Source organism: Cervus canadensis, chromosome 30 (genome assembly GCF_019320065.1).
Source record: "Cervus canadensis isolate Bull #8, Minnesota chromosome 30, ASM1932006v1, whole genome shotgun sequence".
Taxonomy (NCBI): Eukaryota; Metazoa; Chordata; class Mammalia; order Artiodactyla; family Cervidae; genus Cervus; species Cervus canadensis.
The window spans coordinates 12722922-12746054 of NC_057415.1; the positions used below are offsets into that span (position 1 = coordinate 12722922).

A 23133-nucleotide genomic window follows, 5' to 3' on the forward strand; every position below is an offset into this window, starting at 1 on the left:
CCCAAAGAAGGGCAATGCCAAAGAATATTCAAACTACCATACAATTGCACTCATTTCACATGCTAGCAAGGTGATGCTCAAATCCTTCAAGCCAGGCTTCAGCAGTACCTCAACTGAGAACTTTTAAATGTACAGGCTAGATTTTGAAGAGGTAGCAGAACCAAAGACCAAATTGCCAAGATTTGTTGGATGATGAAAAAAGCAAAGGAATTCCAGAAAAACAACTACTCTGCTTCATTGATTACGCTAAAGCCTTTGACTGTGTGAATCACAACAAACTGGAAAATTCTTAAACAGGTGGGAGTACCAGACCACCTTACCTGTCTCCTGAGAACCCTGTATGCAGTCAAAAAGCAACAATTAGAACCAGACAAGGAACAATGGACTGGTTCAAAATTGGAAAAGGAGAATGTCAATACTGTGTATTGTCACCCTGCTAATTTAATTTATATGCAGAGTGCATCACGTGAAATGCCAGGATGGATGAATCACAAGCTGGAATTAAGATTGCTAGGAGAAATGTCAACAACCTCAGATATGCAGATGATATCACTCTAATGGCAGAAAGTGAAGAGGAACTAGCCTCTTGATGAGGGTGAAAGAGGAGAGTGAAAAAGCTGCCTTAAAACTCAGCATTCAAAAAACTAAGGTCATGGCATCCGGTCCTATTACTTCATGGCAAATAGAAGGGGAAAATGTGAAAACAGGGACAGATTTTATTTTCTTGGGCTCCAAAATCACTGAGGATGGTGACTGCAGCCATGAAATTTGAAGATGCTTTCTCCTTGGAAGGAAAGCTACGACAAACCTAGACAGCATATTAAAAAGCAGAGACATCACTTTGCCAACAAAGGTCCGTATAGTCAAAGCTATGGTTTTTCCAGTGGTCATGCATGAATCTCAGAGTTGGACATCCATAAAGAACGCTGACTGCAAGCGAATTGATGCTGGGAAAGACTCTTGAGAATCACTTGGACTGCAAGGAGATAAATCCAGCCAATCCTAAAGGAAACCAACCCTGAATATTTATTGGAAGGATTGATGCTAAAACTGAAGCTCCAATATTTTGGCCACTTGATGCCAAGAGCTGACTCACTGGAAAGACCCTGATGCTGGGAAAGATTGAGAGCAGGAGGAAAAAGAGGTGATGGAGGATGACATGGTTAGATAGCATCACTGACTCAACGGACAGGTGTTTAAGCAAACTGGGATATCGTGAAGGACAGGGAAGGAAGCCTGGTGTGCTGTAGTCTGTAGGGTCACACAGAGCTAGCGGCTGAACAGTATAACCATTAACATGGTTTTGTTGTCATGGTTGCTAGGGCTTTTAGCAGGTAATTCTTGGTTATGAAAATGAATTGAGCATCAGTATAGTTATGTGAGAACAATATTATTTTGTATATTCTCCAACATTTATGTAGGTAACAGCTCTTACCAACAGGTGTTATAGCTACTTAGGATTTTTTTTTTCATTAATTCATACTGTACACTCCTGTTCAAACAAGGCATTTTGTAGAGGATTGTGCTCAAGTTTTGTTGTTTGAGGCAGCTGATTGGAAGCTTTTGTGCTCTTGATTGCTCAAAATATAATTTTTATATGATCTTTGACACACAGAATTGGCAGATGAATTATATTCAGATAAAAACTTGAATAGAAATTTACCTATATATTTGAGCAGATTCATTTCTTGCTAACAAAAGAAATTTTACTTCTGCTTGTAAGTATCCTGGTCTACTTTGATGTTAGTTTTAACTACTGTTTAGTTTTAGTATTACAGATTGGGCTCCAGCATTTTTATAAAATATGTATTGTTGTTGATCTTCCTGAATGTGATCCCTAAAGCATGTGGATCCTAAAAAATCAGTTAAAAAAAAAACTAATAATTCTTAAATTTAGCATGCATCATAATCACTTGGAAAGCAACTTGTTGGGCTCTGTTCTGGCATTCCTGGTTTAGTAGGTCTAGGGTAGGACCCCTCCCCCCCCAATCATTCGCATTTGTAACTGCTTTGCTGGTAAGACTGCTTCTGGTCCTGAGATCACAGTTGAGAACTGGTATAGGATATTAGCTCTTTGATTCTCTTTAGATAAAATTGTATATTAATTTTGATAAAGCAGTTAGTAAAAAGCTTGTTGATATATCTGATAAATGAAAGGAAAGGCCTAAATTATGCCACCTCTCCCCTTTACTCATCTGTTCTTGGGTTAGGTAGTCAAAAGGTAGAAGGTAGCATTAGTTCTCTATAGAAATCATCCCTTTGAGTTAAGGTAGGTTACAAACCCTCATTTTATAGTGTGATGGGGGAAAAATTCATTTTTATTTTTACAAGGATTCTATAATAAGTGCTTAAATTCATCGCCCGGAATTCTTTCTCTCCACATAATACATGCTTCTTCTAATCAGATGAAGTCGTCCTTTCTGTATACTCTTTCTGCGCAGATTCCCTGGTTTGCTTCAGCTGGCAGGAGGCATAGCGCTCAGTTTAGCATTAAAATAAAGTGCCCAAGTCATTCCAGGTGTATCTTTTCATTTGTTTTGCTTTTTTTTCTACTGGCTGTGCTATGTGACTTGCAGAATTTTAGTTCCCTGACCAGGGACTGAACACGGTCCATGAAGTAAAAGCACCCGAGTCCTAACCACCGGATGCCAGGGAGTTCTCTGGCTTTGCTTGAAAATGTTCCTTTTTAACATGTTTTAACAGTATAACCTGCCTTATAACTGTTTGAGAAATTTTTGGAATGTGTCATACAAACTTGATCATGAAATTTCTTATAAATCTTTGATTTTCATTTAATATAGTAGTGGTCCTTAATTTTATTCAAGGAATATATATTTATGTCCTAGATTTGAACTATTTTTCTGGCCTAAGAGAAAGTAGTATTTGCCATTTTAAACTTAAAAGAATTTAGTACCTGGTGAGATAATCTGTCTCACATTTCTTTATTGAATAAGCTCAAGTAAATTATATGCTTGCATGTTTTTAATGTTTTAGAATCATTCTGTCTAATGCATGTAATTTTTGTTCTGTATTTGTTTCCTTTTGTAATTAATAAGAAAATAACAAATTCCTTAATAGGTTTAGGTGAAATGTGACCTATATTGATAGAGTAAAAACAATTTGCTGGGCATTCATTTGATTTACTGATATATGTAATTACCAAGAAATCTTTTTTAATTGAAATATAGTCGATCTACACAGTATTGTGTTAGTTTCAAGTGTATAGCATAATGATTCAGTACTTTTGCAGATTATATTTAATTATAGATCATTACATGATAATGAGTATAATTCCCTGTGCTATACAGTAAATCCTTGTTGCTTATCTATTTTATGTATAATAGTTTGTATCTGTTAATCCTATACCCCTGATTTGTACCCCCTCCAAAAATCTTTTGAAAAGTTGTAAAACTCACATCATTGTAGTATATTTTCCATATTGTGTGGCAACAAGAAATTTTCCATATGGTAGGCAACAGGATAGGGAAAGTTAATTATTTGTAATGGTCATTTTTTTAAGATTTAATCTATTAATATCTATTTGAATAATCTTGTTTTAAAACAAAAAACTTTTAAACAATTATTAAAAAAAATCTCTCTTTATTAGTACTAGAGCATGTTTGACCAGGCCATCTCATTTAGACATCTATCATTAACTAACATTTTCTTTTCATTAAGGTATCTCTCTGAATTTCTTTATGCCTGGTTGATGTCGACATTAAGTCGTGCCGATGGCTCTCAGATGGCAGAGGAAAGGATAATGGAAGAGCAGCAAAAAGGCCGTAGTAGTAAAAAAACAAAAAAAAAGAAGAAAGGTGATGTAAATTATTTTTAAACTTAAGAAATAAGTAACACTGGAATGCACTTTAATTTCATCAAATAATGGATGAATTAGTCATTATATTTTTATTCTCACCCATCTTCTCTTCCCCGGTGGCTCAGCTGGTAAAGAATCCGCCTGCAGTGCGGAAGACCTGGGTTCAATCCCTGGGTTGGGAAGATCCCTGGAGAAGGGAATGGCTACCCATTTCAGTATTCTGGCCAAGAGGAGCCTGGCAGGCTACAATCGACGGGGTCTCAAAGAGTCAGACACAGCTGAGCAGCTTTCACTCACTCACTCACCTTCTCTCCAGAAGACACTGGGGTAGAAACTGAGTCACAGTATTAGTGTAGAATCCTTTTGGTTTCTTTCCTTGCTTTTCTTTTACTTCTTTCCTATTTCATGTGTCAAAGGACCTTAGGACAAAAAGTAGTAACCACATGGAATAAGATAAGGAACAAGACAGCAGGAGACTTTTGATACTGTTGACAGAAGGCTGATAGCTCAGGAAGGAAGGAAGTCTGGAGTGGTGCTGTTTGTTACAGTCAAACAGAAAGATGATCATACACTGCCCAAGGACCATGAGAAGAAAGAAATGTTTCCAGGGGACTACCCTATTAATCACTCATGGGCTGATACAGATAGACTGCAATCATTAAAAATAGTGCTTTGTGTTCCCTTCAGATTCAACAGTTTGAGTGGGTCATTAAATAACTATACTCATGGCTTTCCTGTAGTAAGAAATTCTCTCTGTATTGTGACTTGAGAAAAAATTACAATTAATTTATACTGAAATCTTATGGTTTTGAGAACACAGTTACTGTTTAACCTTAGCTCTAGTTTATTATTTGTAGATTTGGGCCATAAAATTTAGCCTGTGGGAACAAACGTTTTAACATTTTAATTTGGTAAACAAGATAGAAGATTTTTTTAAAATTTAGATTTCTTCTGCAGTAATGCGAGAGGAGGAGGGAAAAGAGTTTGGATAATTTTCTTTCTAATTATAGTTCGCCCATTGAGCCGAGAGATCACAATGAGCCAGGCGTATCAGAACATGTGTGCTGGAATGTTTAAAGTAAGTTGCTACATTGCTGTTTTATTATTTAACTAAAATGAACTCTCTTATGATTCTAGGTTCTAATTTAACCTTCATTTTTACTAATTGTCTGCTTGAAAATGACCTTTTATCCAAGTCTAGTGGTTTTATTAATTTGTTCAACAAATACTGAACATTTGTCATGTATCAGATGTCTTGTACTAGGTGCGTTGTGAGATACCAAGTCTAATCTGATGTGATCCTTGTCTCAAGTGCCTAGTTAATGTTAGACCAGATGACATATATGTGGCATAGATACTAAGAGAGGGAAGAGTTACTTCTGATTGATGATCAGAAAAGGTTTCTTGGAAGAGATGGGTTCCAGATTTTTTTTAGAAGTATGTTAGGAAAGGGGCAAGCTCCACAATGAAAGGCTTAATTTGAGCAAAGCAGGCATTTTCAGGAGAGAGTAACTTGAGGAAACAGTGAAATGCATAAAATAGAACATGGAATTCTGTTTGGAAAACAGGATCAGTGCTTTTCTTATAGAAATGATAATATTACTTTTTCTTCCGGAGCTTTTACTTGAAGTTTTCAAAGCTGTTACAAAAGCCTTAAGAAGAAGAATGTGCATGTGGTACAATTTCGCTGGGAAAATTAAAATATTAGACACTGGAACATGAATGTTTTTCATATAAAAGATGGTGCAGAATGTCAAAATGAATATTAAAGCTAGTTTTTCTTTTCCTGTTCTTGATTTCTGAGCCTTGTTTTGATTTACTGTGTATAAATAGCTGTTTCTTATTTTCTGCTATTAATGAGGATGTTCACAATTTTCATATTGTTATCATCTTTCTCTCTTTGTACTGTAGACCATGGTAGCTTTTGACATGGATGGCAAAGTACGAAAACCCAAGTTTGAGCTTGATAGTGAACAAGTTCGATATGAGCACAGATTTGCTCCATTCAACAGTGTAATGACACCACCACCAGTGCACTATCTGCAGTTCAAGGTGAACCTGCTCCTTAGAATAATTGCAAAATATTTAGTCTTAGACCTTCTTGGAGATGTGCTATTTGTATCTGTCCATTTTGCTAAAATAGTCAAGTGAAACTATTATTGGACCAGTGAGATAAAGGGATGAAATAGCAGTTTTAAATAGTATGAGTATTATTTGACTTTGTAGGGTATACCCATCACATTAACAGTTATTTAATTATGAGAATAATATGAAGTATGGTATATAAAGGTTGAAAATTGAATAGGAAAAAACCAGGACATGCAGAGTGTTTGCTTTAGTGTCCATATGTGAATGGATAATCAATGTAGAATTCTTTAATTTAAAAAGGTATTTTAGAGTTTTTTCACATTAAACATACTTTAAATAATAGTATTTCTTCCTTTTTAGGAAATGTCTGACCTCAATAAATATAGCCCTCCTCCTCAGTCTCCAGAACTGTATGTGGCAGCTAGTAAGCACTTTCAGCAGGCAAAAATGATACTGGAAAATATCCCAAACCCAGACCATGAGGTAAGACTGCAGTCACAGTTATTCTGCAGGAAGTTTGTCAGGAAGTACATCACTTACTACTGGATAACAGTTTAATCATAAAATGAATCTTAGAGTATTAATAAATGAAGACTGTCATGTTTCTGCTAAGTATGTCAATCTAACTTTGTCAGACTTAAAATTATATGATGAATGATGATACAAATATCTCCTTTGTGTAAATTTAGAAATCAGTGCAAAGAGAAATTAAGACTTAGAACCATAAAGCTGGAAGAATAGAAATAAGACCCAGATTGATCTACAGCTCAGTAATGTTAACATTAAATTTTAAAAATTTTAATTATAGTTTACTGTATTAAAATATAATTACATAAATCTTAAACCTAAAAAATGATCTAGTCAGTTATCACAGGAAGTAAAAACAACCTTATTCTATTTGACCATTTAAAATAAAGCCTATTGTTTTAAAGACTATTTTGAGTATCATTCTACAGAGCTTAGAACTTGCAAAATACAAAATATTGTTTCAGCCTTTTATGAGTTTCATTAATTTACTGTATAACCTAATTTTATTGAAATGTATTTATTCTGTAAATGCGAGTTACCTGTAACACACAGACCATTTGGGGGGTATATCTTGATACAGCCTCCATGAAAGGTATCTTAGCAATCTCTTAAAAATCACAGGTGCCTAGGCCCTGAAATTCTGCTTCTTGGGATTTACCTTACACAGATACCTGTGTACATGTGGGAAATGGTAAATATACAGATATTGTTGAGTGTGTACTATGTCCTAAGTACTCTGGTATATTCCAGCAGGGGAAAAAAAACAGAAATCTGGACCCTTCTAGGGGCAGCGGGGTGCAGGCAGTAAGTAAATAAATAGTCTGTTATAAGATCAGAAGTACTATGAAGAAAAACCTTAAAAGAGATTTTTGTTCTGAAAATAGAGATAGTGAATGCTCCAGGAGGTATGGAAGTGGAAGGGATTAGACATTTTTAAATAAGTTGGCCTCTGAGCAAATCCTGGAAGAAGGTAGAGAAGCAAGTCATATGACCACCTGGCAATGGAGCCTTCTAGGCAGAGGGACCCACATGTGTAAAGGTACAGAGGCAGGAGAGGGTCTGGAGTATTTGAAGAACAGCCCAGGGCTGTGTGCTGGAGTGAGGTGAACACAGGGTTGAGCTGCTGGAGAGTTTTAATGTGACCAGATCTGATTTTTGTTCTAAAGGATTACCATGCTGGCCACTGTGTTGGTAAAATAGACTGGTGAAACCAAGGATGGAAGCCAGGGAGCCAATTAGAGGCCATGGCTATGATCCAGGTGAAAGATGGTAGTGCCAGTGGATCAGAAGTGATTGCATTCTCTGTAAATTTTAAGGTCTAGCCAGTGGTATTGACTGATGGATTGGAGGTGGAGTTAGAGAAAAAGAGGCGTCAAGGGTGGTTTTGAGGTTTTTGGCCTGAGCACCATCTGGTTGGATTGAGTTGTAAGGGGAAGACTGAGGCTGGAACATATGGGGAGGCAGGGCTGGGAAGGTCAGCTCAGTTTTGAACATGGCTTTTGGATGCCCAAATGGAGTAGTCATGTAGGTGAGTGGATATGTGATATGGAGCTGAGGGGCAGCAGTTCCTGAACTTGAGGTAATTAATGTGTCAAGTGAGCTAAGTAAGAAGCAGGCAATGGGAATTTTTTTTCAAGTTGCCCATTACTCCCTCTTAAAGAGAAGTGAGTATTCCATTCTGTTGTTATTCATATTTTCAGGTGAAACGTTTTAGACAAATGGTTATCAGAAATAGCAGTTAAAGGACACTTAACTGCCTGCTAGGCATGAGTTTCGGTTCATAATATGTGTTAACTCAGTCCTCAAAAATCTTTGCGGGATAGGTAAATTATATTCCCATTTTTACAGATGAAGAAACTGGGGACAGAGAGGTTAGAAAACTTGCAGGGGTTTCATAGCTAGTAAGTGGCAAAACTGGACTTTGAAACTAGACAGCTTAACTCCAGAGTCTGTGCCCTGAACATTATATTGTACTGTCTTTGCAGGACTTCACAATGTAATGCTTCTTTGTTTTAATGAAAACAAGATACAGTAGTCCTTTCAAGTATTCATGATGGTAAACTAGAGTTCTTTGTTACTAAAAGATATATGGTGGTGTTCATGTTTTGAAATTGCTTTCATTTTAATATAAAAATACTGACACTTATTTTGTGCCACATTCCTATTGATATCTATAAATCAATATATTTTGACTATGAATTTTATATTTTGATAGCTTAATGTTGTTCATTATTTAGGTCAATAGAATTTTAAAGGTTGCCAAACCCAACTTTGTGGTTATGAAGTTATTGGCAGGAGGACACAAAAAGGAATCCAAGGTAAAATATATTATTATTCAATTATTATAAACTTCATTGTTTTTTTAGTAAGCTGAATAAATATTACAAAAAAGTCAAAATGCCCATAAAGATGATTCTTAAAGAGATTCAGTGGCAGAAAATAAATTGGAGCTTGCCATTTTGCCTTGAAACTTACAGATTTTGTTGACTTAAAATCTCTAAAGTTTGCTCTGCCCTTCCACATAAATTACTGAATGACTTGAGGTAACAAAAGAAAATGTGTGAAAACCAGCTTATGGGAGTTATTTTAAAAGTCCTCCCCCTTTAGAAAAGTGAACGCTTCAATAAATAAACACTTCAGTGGCTCAGGAGAGGGACGATCCTGTCAGCCTCGCTTGGTTCCACTGGTGCTGTGTCAGCAGTTGGTGCAGATGTGAGAGGCCAGCCGCTGAGCCGTTTCTGGTGGCGTCTGTCCATTGTATAAGACACACCTCTGTTTGCGCCCATTGCTTTTCTGTTATCCCTCTTTCTTATCGCCTCTGCTTTACCAGTGACTCATTTCATTTCTCACAAGTAGCAGCCACCCTGGGACTAAAAGAAATCGCTGACCCATGACCTTTTCCTGTAATTTAAGTCTGTTTTCATTAAGTGGTCTCTAAAAATAGAAAACCATTGGTCAGCATGTTTTCTAATAACCTTCACAGATCCAGAGATAAGCTAAATCATTTTCTTTTCCTTGTTTCTAAAAACACAGGAGTCTAAAATTACGTCTTTATTTTGTTTACTGTCTGAATATGTATAAGATGCATCGATTGACTTTGTTTTCACAGGTTCCTCCTGAATTTGATTTCTCTGCTCACAAATATTTTCCTGTTGTGAAACTTGTTTGAGAGAAAGACTGAAAAGGTGACCAAAAGGGTGGAGTCTACTTTCAGATTCTGTTCTTAGAGGATCTATCCGTCAGTCTTACCACATAACGTGAAGTGAAATGGATTTCTTGGATAACAACCCATTATAAGGAATATTTTTAATTTGACAGCCTTATATGACGTGAATGAAAACTGCTGTTTTAAAGTGGTTTATTATGTTCCATGGATGAAACTAGTCTTATTGAATGCATTGATGAATGTTATATGGTTTTATTACAGATTTAATCATAAATCATTTTTTATGAATGAGTGAAAATAGTGTTTGTAAAGGTTAATAAATTTCTTGACAAAAAATGCACTATTGGAGATGAAAACCAATAGCACTTTATTGGTACAAGTTAAAATTGAAGGTGTTTACTCTTAATATTTGAGCAGTTCAAACAAATTAAAAAGTTTCAAATCAAGGGATTTAGTAAACACTCACATGGGATTTGGGCTAAATACACTTAAGGGAGGTTTGGGGAGACCGCCTAGCTATACAGGGATACTAAGTCACACAGGGATTGTGATTTTGTGTTTCACAGTATCTTAAATTATATACCTGTCAGAATTTTTTTTTAATCCTTTAACTGTTACTTTTGGCACTTTTAAAAGATTATACATCATGTTTGCTAGTGATATTATAGGATTAGGTTTAAACATGACATACCGCTTTTTATTACCACTTACTTAGTTTAACCCATGAAACATTTTCAAATGGGGCCTTTCCAGCATCCTCTGGCTCTGAAAACTGACTTAAATTCACCTGTACCTACAAGTGCCCAGTGCCAATGGCCCCAGCCTTCTTCCTTTGCTGCCAGTTCCTCCCCCATCTGCTCTGCTATTCTGTGCCATATTGCTGTGATATCTGGGGGCCTTTCCTTTGGTCCTGCTATTAACAAGACAGTATTGTTAGCAGAAGGAGTTACATGAGCTTTTGGCTTGGCTTAAAACAGCAACAGTTTTAGATTTCCTTTATGGTTGAAAGGGTTCTGAGTTTCAAGTATCTTAATTCTTATTTGACACCTTTCTTGAAGATGTCTTATTGAAACTTTATTTCTGGAAATATCTTAAAGCAGCTAACCTGCATAAATCTTGCACACTATAGTAGAGCCAACTGTAGAGTAAGAACATTCGTGATTCCTCTTTTCTCAGCTCCTGAAGGCTCTTGGTAAAGGCTGTCTTTACCAAGAGTGGTGATAAACATTGTTAACCAGGAACAGTCAGTAAACATCCTGAAATCTCAGAATCCAGAAGTCTTAAAAAAAAAAAAAGTAGTCTGTACAAAAGAAAGGAGCTATAAAGAAAGAATGTATCTGTTGCCTTCTATTTGGTTAGTTTTCTGAGAAGGAGAACACTTTCTGGCTGGTAATTTCTGATCATTTTAAATAAGAAAAATGGTAGAAAAGAGGTGACAGAAGAAAGAATTCAAAACGCAAAGAGGATAAATAAAGCAGCAAGATTTGGCACATAGCCAAGAGCCTGAGGCAAGCTATAAGAATGTGGATCAGTGCCAACAGGAACCATGGATTAAGAGGGCGATGCTGGCATTTTTTAACTGATGCCTAATTAGGTCAGCTGACAATGTACATGAAAGTTATTGAGCAAGGGTTCTGCCTAATTATAGAGCATCTAAGGCTGTTTATTCAGGAGTGGCTCTCCCTAAGAGCAAAGAGTGTTCCTAAGTTTCAGCTGCAGGTTTCTAATCAGAAAATGTGAAAGTTGCCTTTTTCAGGACTTTTTAGAAATCTACCATGCAAGGTGCAAAAAAAAAAAAAAAAATGATGGGGGAAATAAGACTGTCTCTCCCCTCAGAGATCTAATAACCGTAAGAATGCAGAAAAATCAAGAAGTCTTTATTATGCCCTGGGGAAAAGGCAGTGTGCTGGTGTAGGAGACCCACCTCACATGATTAATGGAGAAAGTCACCATCTCATCCAGGTCCCAAAGGTTAACGATGATGCACTAGCTGAGCCCCTTGACAGGGACACAGATGGGCCAGGCCTGAGGTGAGAAGGTGGCAGTTGACTCAAGTATAGAGCAGGACAAGGGACTGGAGAGAGGAGCTGGAAGGAAGGGGAGACTGTTGACTGATGTTGGTGGATACTGCTGGAAGATTTGAATCAGGTAAGCAGCAAGATCAAATCAGATCTGCTTGCTCATGATTACTGGTTCAAAAGGCTGTAGGCAGTGAAGCTTGTTAGGTGAGAAGAAATGATGGTTGGTCTTAAGGTAGTGGCAGAGGGAACAGAGATGAATGGAATCAAAAGATAAGAGGTACAGGACTTGGGTGAGTTTGTGGGAATCAAGGGTGATGATTCATAGGTTTTATGGCTTTGACTACTAGATGAATGTGGTGCTATTTGCTTATATAGGCAAAACAGGACACAAGGTTCAGGGATAAAGATTGTTTTAGATGTTAAGATGTCTTTTTTTCTTTCGGGCTGTGCCACTTGCAAGGTCATAATTCCCTGACGGGGGATTAAATTCAGGCCCCTGGCAGTGGAAGCATAGAATTCTAACCACTGGACCACCAGAAAATGCCTTGTTGAGCTGCCTTTGAAAAACATCCTAGTGAGAGTGGCAAGTAGTTTGGTGTGAAGCTGAAAGGCACATTCTTAGGTAGACATGAACTGAAGACTTAAGTGGCTGCAGAGATGAATTGTAAATGGAGGCTTGCACTGGGGGTTGCCGGAGAAGGCAATGGCACCCCACTCCAGTACTCTTGCCTGGAAAATCCCATGGATGGAGGAGCCTGGTGAGCTGCCATCTGTGAGGTCGCACAGAGTTGGACACGACTGAGCAACTTACCAGCAGCAGCCCCTGGGGGTTGCAGTTGCTCAGAGACTGAGATTGGTCCCAAGGAAGAGTCAGGATAGCCAAGTTCTAAGAGTGGGCCAGGGAAGAGGTGGGAGAAAGGAGCAGGTAGGAAATGAAACAAAAGTGAGCACCTTAAAATCATGCCGTGCCACCCTCTGACCAAGTTTCTGTCACTGGTTTCATAAAACTCTGGCCTTCTAAGAAATCACCTTAATTACTGGTCAAAAAAGCACCCATTTAGAAAAGTTTAGGAGAGTTTTTCTCTGGCATGAAAAGGAGATTTAGCCAGAAAATAAGCAGTGCAGGGCCACATACAGCTAATAGACCTAAGATAAGGACCAAAATGGGCCCACTGGATTTGACAGGTTGCTGGCGACAATAGTCAGAACCTTCTTGAAGAGGAAGGGCAGAATTGGCACGTTAAAGTGTTAATGAGTGGGGTGTGAAATAATGGAATCATTCTTTAGAACTGACTTCTCCACATTCATCCTTACTCCATCCTGTTCTTGGAGGAGCTGGTATGATCATAAAAGATCAACTATTCTCTGGTTAATGATAGTCTTCACTAAGCAAAACCTGGTTTGGCCACTTCATTTCTGCCCTCTCCCCTTGGCTTCTCAAGCTGCATCTTACGTTGCTTTTCCTCTGACCAGCCAACCTCTTCTCTTGGACAGCTTCTCTTTATCCTTCAAGTTTCTGAAACATTACATCTTCAGAGAATGCTCCTGTATCTTCTGGTTTAGGCCAAACCATTTAAAAGTGCTTAGCATTTTCAGTTCAGTTCAGTCACTCAGTCATGTCCGACTCTTTGCGACCCCATGAACTGCAGCATGCCAGGCCTCCCTGTCCATCACCAACTCCCGGAATCCACCCAAACCCATGTCCATTGAGTCGGTGATGCCATCCAACCATCTCATCCTTTGTCATCCCCTTGTCCTACTGCCCTCAATCTTTCCCAGCATCAGGGTCTTTTCCAGTGAGTCAGTTCTTCGCATCAGGTGGCCAAAGTATTGGAGTTTCAGCTTCAACATCAGTGCTTCCAATGAACACCCAGGACTGATCTCCTAGAGGATGGACTGGTTGGATCTCCTTGCATCCAAGGGACTCTCAAGGGTATTCTCCAACACCACAGTTCAAAAGCATCAATTCTTCGGCACTCAGCTTTCTTTATAGTCCAACTCTCACATCCATACATGACTACTGGGAAAACCATAACCCTGACTAGATGTAACTTTGTTGACAAAGTAATGTCTCTGCTTTTTAATATGCTGTCTAGTTTTGTCATAGCATTTCTTCCATGGAGCAAGTGTCTTAATTTCATGGCTGCAATCACCATCTGCAGTGATTTTGGAGCTCCCCAAAATAAAGTCTCTCACTGTTTCTACTATTTCCCCACTATTTGCCATGAAGTGATGGGACCGGATGCCATGATCTTAGTTTTCCGAATGTTGAGCTTTAAGCCAACTTTTTAGCATTTTCAGTTGTAGTTAATTGTTTCTATCTTCCCAGCTGTAGTATAAACTTGAGAAAAAGGCCTTCATCTTTGCGGAACCTGCTCACTCAGTTAATAAGATAGCCTGGAGGCAATTGGTTGTAAAACTGAATGAAGGTTAAAATCAAAGCCTCCAGGGCAGTAGGAAGGCTCAATTTGAGACACTTGATGGTGAGAACACAGGACACCTAAGAATGCTAGGGGAGTTTTGAAGTAGGAACCTGTAAGTGGTCAGTTGGAGTGTGGTAGCCTTGCCCATAAATGGCTTGCATCAACTGAAGAAATTGGTTGCACTGACTTAAACTATAGGAATTTTTTCTGTAGTCCTCTGCTAACAATGCCTTCTATTCTTTCCATTTAAAAAGAATGTATCAGCTTTTGGAGGACCACATAAAGTTTATTATGCAAAACTCTGAATTTCTAAACTACTGCTAAGATACAGATGCAGTATCTGCAACCATCTGTGTAGAATTCAAACGTTTTAGGCCAAACCTTTAAGCCAAGCTTAAAGGAAAGTGTGGTGCTTTGTTTTGATCAGAGATGTGTAATCCGTTGACTTCCAGAATAACTTTTGAATGAACCCTTCTCAAAAAGCCAGAGCAAGGATGTTATTATAGCAGAATTGTCCTTCACAGGGTAAAAACTGGCAGCTGTAGACTGGTGGTTAAGGTCACAGAACTACTCTTTTAAATGATATTCAGATGTGAAATAATAATGTGGCCGCTTTTTTGGTGTGAGTTAAGACGTTCAGGTGAAGGTTTGAGTTCTGGATAAAGGCAGATATGTTACATCATACTGGAAGTTCCACTGTCATTTTACTACTAAGAGAGCCACATTAGTAAAAAGCAAGCTCTAACATCAGGAGCTCCTCCACAAAGACTCTGGTTTACTTCTTTTTTAAAAAATATTTATTTATTTATTTATTTTTAATGGTGCTGGTTGTGGCACATGGGCACTTGGTTGCTGCACATGGGCTTTGCTAGTTGTGGCCTGTGGGCTCAGTAGTTGTAGCTCACAGGCTTAGTTATCCTGTGGCATGTCGGATCTTAGTTCCTGAAACAGGGTTAGAACCTGTGCCTCCTGCATTGGCAGGCAGACTCTTAACCACTGGACCACCCGGGAAATCCCTCTGGCTTATTTCTTAAAGCCTGAGTTTTCATCCTCATTCTTATGTGTCTATTAACATTCATTCTAAAAATGCATTTGTTTCCCTAAATCTGTTTATGAGGGTTCTAAAAGGCAAAACTTCAGTTATATGAAAAATTAGGTTACCTAGGACCACATCTCTGATCACTCAGTCTTTATTTGAACTTTAGTCAAATTTACCAAGCACCCCTCGCAATATTAGAATCTCTGTAGGGATATGAAGTGTAAGCCTGTGTCACTCAACTCAGGATTTTTATTCTACTTTAAAACATTTAATTTTATTCTAAGGAGTAAGGATTAAAAAAAAAAAAAAAACACAGGTATTTGTCTCAGGGCCTTGGTGTATAAAAAAAGTTTATATATAGTTTACAGATGAGAATGTCTCAAGTCATATCTCTTTCCCAGAGATGAGTTTCACAGGCACATCAACAAGCACAGTGCAGGGGAAGAGACCTACTTCTGGGTAATCCTTCAGTGTGCACATTACCAGAACCTTACAAACTTAGTTGTTAAGAAGAGTGGCTTAGTTAGTACCCTTAAGAAAGTGTTGCCCTCTGAGCTGAAATAGGACACAAACATTTAAATACACAAGATAAGCCATTTCCCCAACTTTCTAATACTAATATTTTCAAAATCTAAGATGACAATGTGAAAAAAAATATTAGTATAACCCAGAGTTAATGGAAACTTTAAAATTAAATATATATTTTCAAACTCATTTCAATGGCAAGTGTTAGAAGTGGACTCAGTCTCCTATAAACTATCCTTAATCTATAATCATTAGTAAAGATTACCATCTCTATTAATGATTATAATCTCTTTGAAGCTAAAATACATAATGAGAATAGACCAGTTTCCCCCTGGACCTTAGAAGACTCTGAAATTACAATTCTCTTCCACCATTCCAAGTTCTGTTATGAATAGATAACCACCTATTACCAAGTAAAACAATTATGCCAGTTATCAACCTAGTTATTTAATGACACCACAATGACTTAAACAGGGAATGTTTTTTCAAATTCCATCACACAAAAGTATGCTAGGTGCAATGATTATAGAGTATTCATGAAATCTAATCCAAAGCTGCTATGGCAATCTTCATCTGCAGGAAAAAAGATCAAATTAATCATCACTCCTTGTCTATACACCATTTGAAAATATAGAGGAGGGTGTGAATCAGTTTATTAAAAATTGGACTAGCTGCTGATTTTAGATGAACCCAAGACCATGTTGTCTAATAATCTATTTGATGCTTATTACACAGGTTTTATTTTTTAAATAGCTGTGGCATCTCTAGATTGTTCCTTGGAATAGTTGATCCCAAGGGAAGCCAACAGCAATAAAGCATGACTGCCTGAAGAAACACCTAAAGTACACACCTCCTGAACAAACAGCTTTCAGGTGCCTCAGTACAGGGAGATTAAATCATGATTATTTTTTATTTATATCAGCATCTCATTCCACAGAAAGGTTTAATTAATAAGGCAAACGACCATCCTTAATCCACAGTTTACAAGCTGATTCCTTAGGGTTTCAACAGCAGATGAAGGGAAAACTGAAAGCAGTTTTAAAACCTGAACAGAGTTTCATTTCTCAGCAACTCTAGGCACACTGATTAAACATGAGATGAATAAAGGCTAATATGCAAGACATCAACCCTAAGACTGATTGAGACTTAGACACTGGACAAGGACCTAGATGAGTATCTTATAAAGCTACTTTCACACCCTTCAGTTGCCTTTTCTGGGTGGGAAGTTATAATCTTAATGATTAGGTAGGAAAAATACCACACAGCATTCAAGTTGGAGATCATAACCTGAATGCAGACCAGGCCCCGCCCCTCAGTGGCAGCAGGAGTCCACAGCTGGCGGCGAGGCAGGCACTCTGGCTGGGCCTGGAGAAGCTTCAGAAGTCCTCTGGGCCCCAGGCTCTTCTCTGTTAATCAGGGGGTTATGTCACATGACCTGAAGCCCCTGCATCTCAAGCCCTATGACTCAGAATGCTGATTTAATAAGCATCACCACCCACTTAACCCTGCAGGGAGCCTTTCTAAAGGTCACTAATGTGAGTCTGCCAGTCATTCACTAGTCTGACAAGAGCCTGTTTATTTGCAATGTTAAGAACCAACTTAAACCTGATGTCACTATTAAGCAAATTATGATTGGTCATTTTCAAATTAACTTTTGGTTTTTAAATCAGTTTGTGATGTGGTCCTTTACCACAAGGTACATGTGTAAACTGAAAAAGACAACTACTGCGTTTTTTTTTTTACTTTCTAAACTTTCCAAATCTGTATGCTGTGTGTCTCCTTCATCATCAAGTTTCTCTTCTCTTCTTCTAGCAGTGAAGTAGGCAGTCTGTCCACAGCACACCCACCCACAGCGCGGTACTGCCCTCTCTGCCACACGTGCCCAAGGTCAGCCCTGTTTTGGCCCCTGATGCGTCAGAAGTCTAATCCACACTGGCTTTTCTTGGTAATGCTTTGCCCACACACACTAAGCAAGGCAAGTATAGATCACAGGTATTCAAATTATAAGTCACTTGTAAGCATTTTGTACAGTAATGACAAGGGTTATTGTACAAGTAGCAGTCTTTTAAAAAAATCCTCACACAAAACACCTCTGTGTTTAGACTTGTTTAACACCGTTGCTAGTGATGTTCATGTTAACAGTCAGTGCTCTAGGCCACTGATTGTCAGAACCAGAAGTGAGCACAGAAGAATAAACCAAAAATCACTCAGTGCCGACTGCAGGGCTGGTTCCTGTCTCAGCACTGCACGTGGCGAACAGAAGGACTCCACGTGGCGAAGAGAATGACTCCAGAGGGAACTGAAGACCAGCTCTGCGAGTATGGGAGTCCCCTTCACATCAAAGGTTACACTTCACAATATGAATCCTGCTGTTGCCGCACTTGAAGGAGAACCTGTGTTCTATTTCTGGTGTTGCTCTTCTTATGAAATACCTATTAGCCAACAAATTTCAACAATTTTGACATCTCAATATAAACACTTCAAAAATACCTCTGAAACACTGTCTCAAAGACAATCTCATTTTCCTACATTGTAAATACAAACTCCACAATAATCATCTTTAGATATTTTACTTAGTACATTTCACAGTATTCAATCCCTCATGACTATTGTAGTGATCTCTGTTCAATTCTGACACAAAAGAATGTGATTCCAGTTTGATTCAGAGTGTGTGATTCCTCTTTTCACGCTGATCAAGTAAATTTACTGTGTCTCCTTTCTGATTTTCAGCGTTAAGAACTAAAAAGGAAAGAAAGAAAACAAAATGTTCTAGTATTAAACATTTTGAGAAACCAGCCCAGGCAGGTCCCATCTGACTTGTGTCTATAGAGAGGACTGTCTCCCAGGGTAACATCATAATGTGGAACTTCATTACTAATCAAGGACAAGATAGCAAGAGTCCGTATGTACAGCCAACAAGGTATCAAGAACTGTGAAATAGTGAAATGATGTTCCTAACCCTACAAAATGGACAGTATGAAATGTACTCATAGTATTTTTGACATGATCATGACCCTCATGCGCTGCATTAATCTGTTTACTGCACCTCTAGCAGGAAGCACACTGCCTCCTAAAAGCCATTCACAAATCAGGTTAGCTTTTGTGACTCCAAAGCTCTTCCTTTACAGAATGGATGTCTACATGTGGTTTCCACCCTCTTTATCCTACGACACCCAAAGGATGTAAAAAGACACATCACAAATATAACCTAAACCCAAGATCCTCATTTACAACTACTGCACATCTTAATGATTTTATTAAATAAATGACTGTCTTAAGTTCTCTAATAAAAGTTGGAACTAATGCCTTTTTCTTCTAATTTCCCTGGAGAAGACAGGGTCTGAAACCATCTTGATGACATAATTTTAAAATGACATTTCTTCAACCTAAAATTCTTTCTTAAAAGAGCTGACAGAACCATTTCTCTACTTTGCTCACCTCCTCAATTTGTTTAAAAACCTTAGCAGGTACAAGGTCAAATCCTTAGAAGGACACCTGGGTGTAAAGAATGAAAGATCCCAAGGCTTCATTGCAAAGTCACACACCTAACTTGTATTTGCTTAAAATTCTGACTCCTAACATGTTCATCTTTTGCATTAAAAATAATTAGCTAAAGAGTCTATGAAAATAATTTAAAAATGAACTTAAGACTTTCAATTTTAGAAACCCCAAGCAACTCTGCCAATTGTAGTAAGTGACATGCTGGATAAAATACGAAAGACTTTTTAAGGATGCACTGCTGAATCAAACTGAACTTTCTACCAAACAACTGGCCAAAACACTTAAAAAATTATCAGTGCTATAAGTGATAAAGACAGAGGGTTCCAGGTTAAAAGACACTAAAGAGATATGATGATAAATGCAATGTATGATTCTGGATTAGATCTTGAATCAGAAAGGGGTTATTAGTTGGACAATTCAAGAAATCTGAATAATGTCTATAGATAATAGCATTATGTGACTATTAAATGTCTTCATTTTGATAACTGTACTATGGTTACATAAGATGTTAACACTTGGGGTACCTGAATGAAGGTTTATGGAAATTCTTACTAGTTTTGTTTAAATTATTTCAAAATGAAAAGTGAAAAAAAAAAAAAAAATTAAAATGCATTGCCTGTGAACACTAACAGGAAGATCAAAAATGGAGTGGAAATATTAACAACTGAAGGTAATAAGCATCAATGCCAGCTTTTGTCCTGAGGACTTTTGCTGAAGCCTGAAGACTCCGAGCTCCCCTCACAGCTTCAAAAGGCCCTAAACACGAGGGCTCCCCTCAAGATGGGGAGTGAAGAAAGGGATGCCCATATAAAGGTGAACCCTAAAGTTTCACATCCTTGACTTAAAGGCAACAGGAAATAAACCTGCAATGGAAAGTCTCATGTGGTTAAAAAGAGCATTTTTAACCACATGAGATGATCGTGCAGGTGTATAATTCAAACTCTCATTTTTCCATGTGATCCCCCAAAACCCTAAAGGTGACAACCTACTTTATTAAAGGAGTTGTGAGTTTGCAGTACCCTCCTTGGGACTGGCAGAGGCAAACAACCTTCTCTCTGTAACTCAGTCCTCAAAGACTTCCCACAGATGAAGTTCCAAGGAAAGTAGTAGCTCACAGTTAAGCACAGAATACACAAACAAGGTACTGTGGAGAATCAGCAGAAATGAAATGAAACCCCGCAAGTTTTCAGATATTACAACTGGAAAACAAGGCATATGAAATAATGTTGATGGAGAAATTGAAAGCATGAGCAAGGAATAAGGACCCATAAAGAATGGCCAAGTAAGAAGTTTAGAAATTAAAACAGAGCAAAGAAGGCATAGATGAAAGAAAAATTTTTGAATTGGAAGATATTTCTGAGGAAGTTATTCTCAACACAGATCAGAGAAGCAGAAATGAAAAATATGAAAAAGAGGACACGAGACATGAATAGATTGAAAAGATCTAATACACTTCTAATCTGAATTCAAGGAGGAGCCAAAAAGGAAAGAAGCATTATTCAAAGAGATGTTGGCTTGAATTTTCCAGAGAAAGTAGACTGGCTAGATTTAAAAAAAAAAAAAAAAGCTGCTATACTTAGAACAATGTGGTACACTGTGAATCAAGAGAGAAACCAATAGAACAGAAATAGAAAATCCAAAAATCAGAACCAAGTACATATGAAAATCCAGTGTTTGATGATGGTAGCACCTCAAATCACTGACTATGAGATGGTGATCTGAGATGGTGTTGGGCCAACTGCAAACACCTTTGGAAAAAGAAAACTGGACCCATATCTCACGCCCATACACTTGAAAACATTTAAAGTGAGTCACATGAATCAAGAGATGTAAGTTATGAAAATAGAGGATTCTGGAAAGATGGCAGAAACAGTGGCAGTTTTTGAACCTCTCAGAGTCCTTATATAAAGCAACTACTAAATTTAAAAACTCAAAAACTAGAGACCATTTACAGCAAAACTAGCTGAGCAGGAGTCCTGCAGACCCCAAAATACAAGCAGTCAAAAGTAATCCATGGACAGCAAACCATACACTCGCAGTGTCTGCAAAGAAAACAGGGAGGCAATGGAGCCTCTGATGGACCCGAGAACAACAGAAACCCTACCAACCAACAGGTTACGCCGGAAAGCACCTGGGCCAGTGGCGGAGCTGCAGCTAGGAGGGGCAGTCTCTGCTACTCCCACAGCAGGTGACCATCGAGTGCCCGTGGAAGACGAAGGAGAGGGCGGAGGTCCATGAGACACGCTGGCAGCAGCTCCTCTTTGGGTTCTTCCCAGGCAGAGCCCCTCACAGAGAAAAGGCACCGTGCGGAGTGAAGCGGTGGCTAAGCGGGATGAGAGACTAAGGAACCAATGGTTCACAGAGAAGTGGGGCAAACCTCACTGGCCAAAGAAGTTGGGATGATGTGAGCTTCAAAAAAGATTATACATGCAGCTGAATGAAACCCATCAAAAAGGCTTAAAAGTTTATATTTTCAAATGGTCACCTTCAAAAGGTCAAAGGAAATAATTCCTTATTGTGAAAACTGGTAAAGAGAAAGAAGCATTTATCCTGCCTATGCTATATGAACAATACCATGACTTTTCTATTTACAGAATATTTCAATTAAATGAAATAGGAATGGCTGAATTAAAATACCACCTCCAGATATCAGCTGGTGATCTGCATGAAATAAATAGGGAGGAAAGAACACACTAAGCCAAACCATGACTAGAACCATGAATACACAATCGACACTCCCCAGACTGTGATCAAACAGCAATGGCTGGCTGGCTGAATGGATGGATGAAAGAAGGAAGGGAGAGGAGACTTGTAAATTGAGACTTAAACTCATATCAAATGTAAGAAAATGGGCAAGACTAAACTATGGCATCCAGGGATGCCCACTTGGGTGATAAACCCATAAAGAAGTTCAAGAAAATGCCGAATGGAAAGGTGAGGACAGGTATTGCAATACAGGGAAGGAAGGTGTTTCCTGATCAGGAAGGCGGGGTGCAGTTACAAAATGTTTAACTTCTAACAACTCGCTTGTTTTGTGTGCTTTTCTGAATCTGATTTACTTCATAAAACCAAAAGAAAAATCTGAAAAGTATACTGAACAACAACAAAAAAATGGGTGAATTCAACTCTAAATGAGAAAACTGTGACTCCATATCTGTAGGCAAGAAAAGACATAAAATTTTTTGAAACTTTCACATGGCAAAAAACCATAATCAAAATCAAGATAAACTGCTAGGTAGTATTGGCAACCCACATCACAGATAAAGGCCAACCTCCCCAGCATGTAAAGAGCTCTTAAAAACTGAGAAAGAAACAGCAAGAGTTTGACGGAAGAACGAACGTTAAGAAAGGAAACCTTGAGTCTACAGTGAAACTAACACAAGGGAGAGAGAGTATGTGTGCCTGTGTGTGTGTGCAAATGTATACACACTGGGGGTGAGGGAGTCCTTAAAGAATGACAGCTGACCATCCAGACAATGGTTTTCAATGGACAACAAAGTCACACGACTGCACAGCATCCCCCTCTGGATGACATGTTAGTTACACAGGGAAAATGGACCTTTGCGGCAGAGAGACCCCGTGGGTACCACCTTAACCAAGGATCAGCCTGCCACCCCGTGCCTCCTGGTGTGAAGCCAGAAGAACACAACTGCAGCTATTAAAAAAAAAAAAATGTTCAACCAGAATCCAATCACAAGGAGACAAATCCAGAATCTGACCATCCCACAGGCCTGTACTCCCAAAAGTTCAAAATAACAGTAACACAAAGTAACTCAGAGCGCTACTATAAAAACTTGCCTGTGTACACATCACGGCATTTTGACGGGTGCTATGAAATGATCGTGCAGTGATCTATCGTTTTGAAGGGAAATTCCTAAACTTCACTGAAGCATATCCACACTGACCCCTGAGGGGCTGATGACCATGTTCATGTATGCAGACTTTCTGAAAGGTCCTTGTTGTGGCTTCCTGAAACCGTCACCTCTCTCCACTGCCCCTACACTCCAAGGCTTCCGGAGAAAACA

The 23133-nt window shown here is 38.4% G+C and overlaps 2 protein-coding genes across 10 annotated transcripts in view; one reads left to right on the forward strand and one right to left on the reverse strand.

Annotated features, from left to right (window-relative positions):
- Positions 1-9939, forward strand: part of NAA35 (N-alpha-acetyltransferase 35, NatC auxiliary subunit) — a 94208-nt gene extending 84269 nt beyond the window's left edge. For all 5 annotated transcript variants that reach the window (XM_043453117.1, XM_043453118.1, XM_043453120.1 and 2 more), the window contains 6 exons: positions 3679-3815; positions 4828-4895; positions 5729-5869; positions 6266-6388; positions 8671-8751; positions 9543-9939. In XM_043453117.1, the coding sequence (XP_043309052.1) occupies positions 3679-3815; positions 4828-4895; positions 5729-5869; positions 6266-6388; positions 8671-8751; positions 9543-9602 (610 nt within the window). In that variant the 3' untranslated portion in view covers positions 9603-9939. The remainder of the gene's footprint in view (positions 1-3678; positions 3816-4827; positions 4896-5728; positions 5870-6265; positions 6389-8670; positions 8752-9542) is intronic.
- Positions 9940-15401: 5462 nt separating this feature from the next.
- The window catches only part of GOLM1 (golgi membrane protein 1), a 57255-nt gene continuing 49523 nt past the window's right edge, over positions 15402-23133 (reverse strand). For all 5 annotated transcript variants that reach the window (XM_043453236.1, XM_043453234.1, XM_043453233.1 and 2 more), the window contains exon 10: positions 15402-18346. In XM_043453236.1, coding sequence (XP_043309171.1) covers positions 18270-18346 — 77 coding nt within the window. In that variant the 3' untranslated portion in view covers positions 15402-18269. The remainder of the gene's footprint in view (positions 18347-23133) is intronic.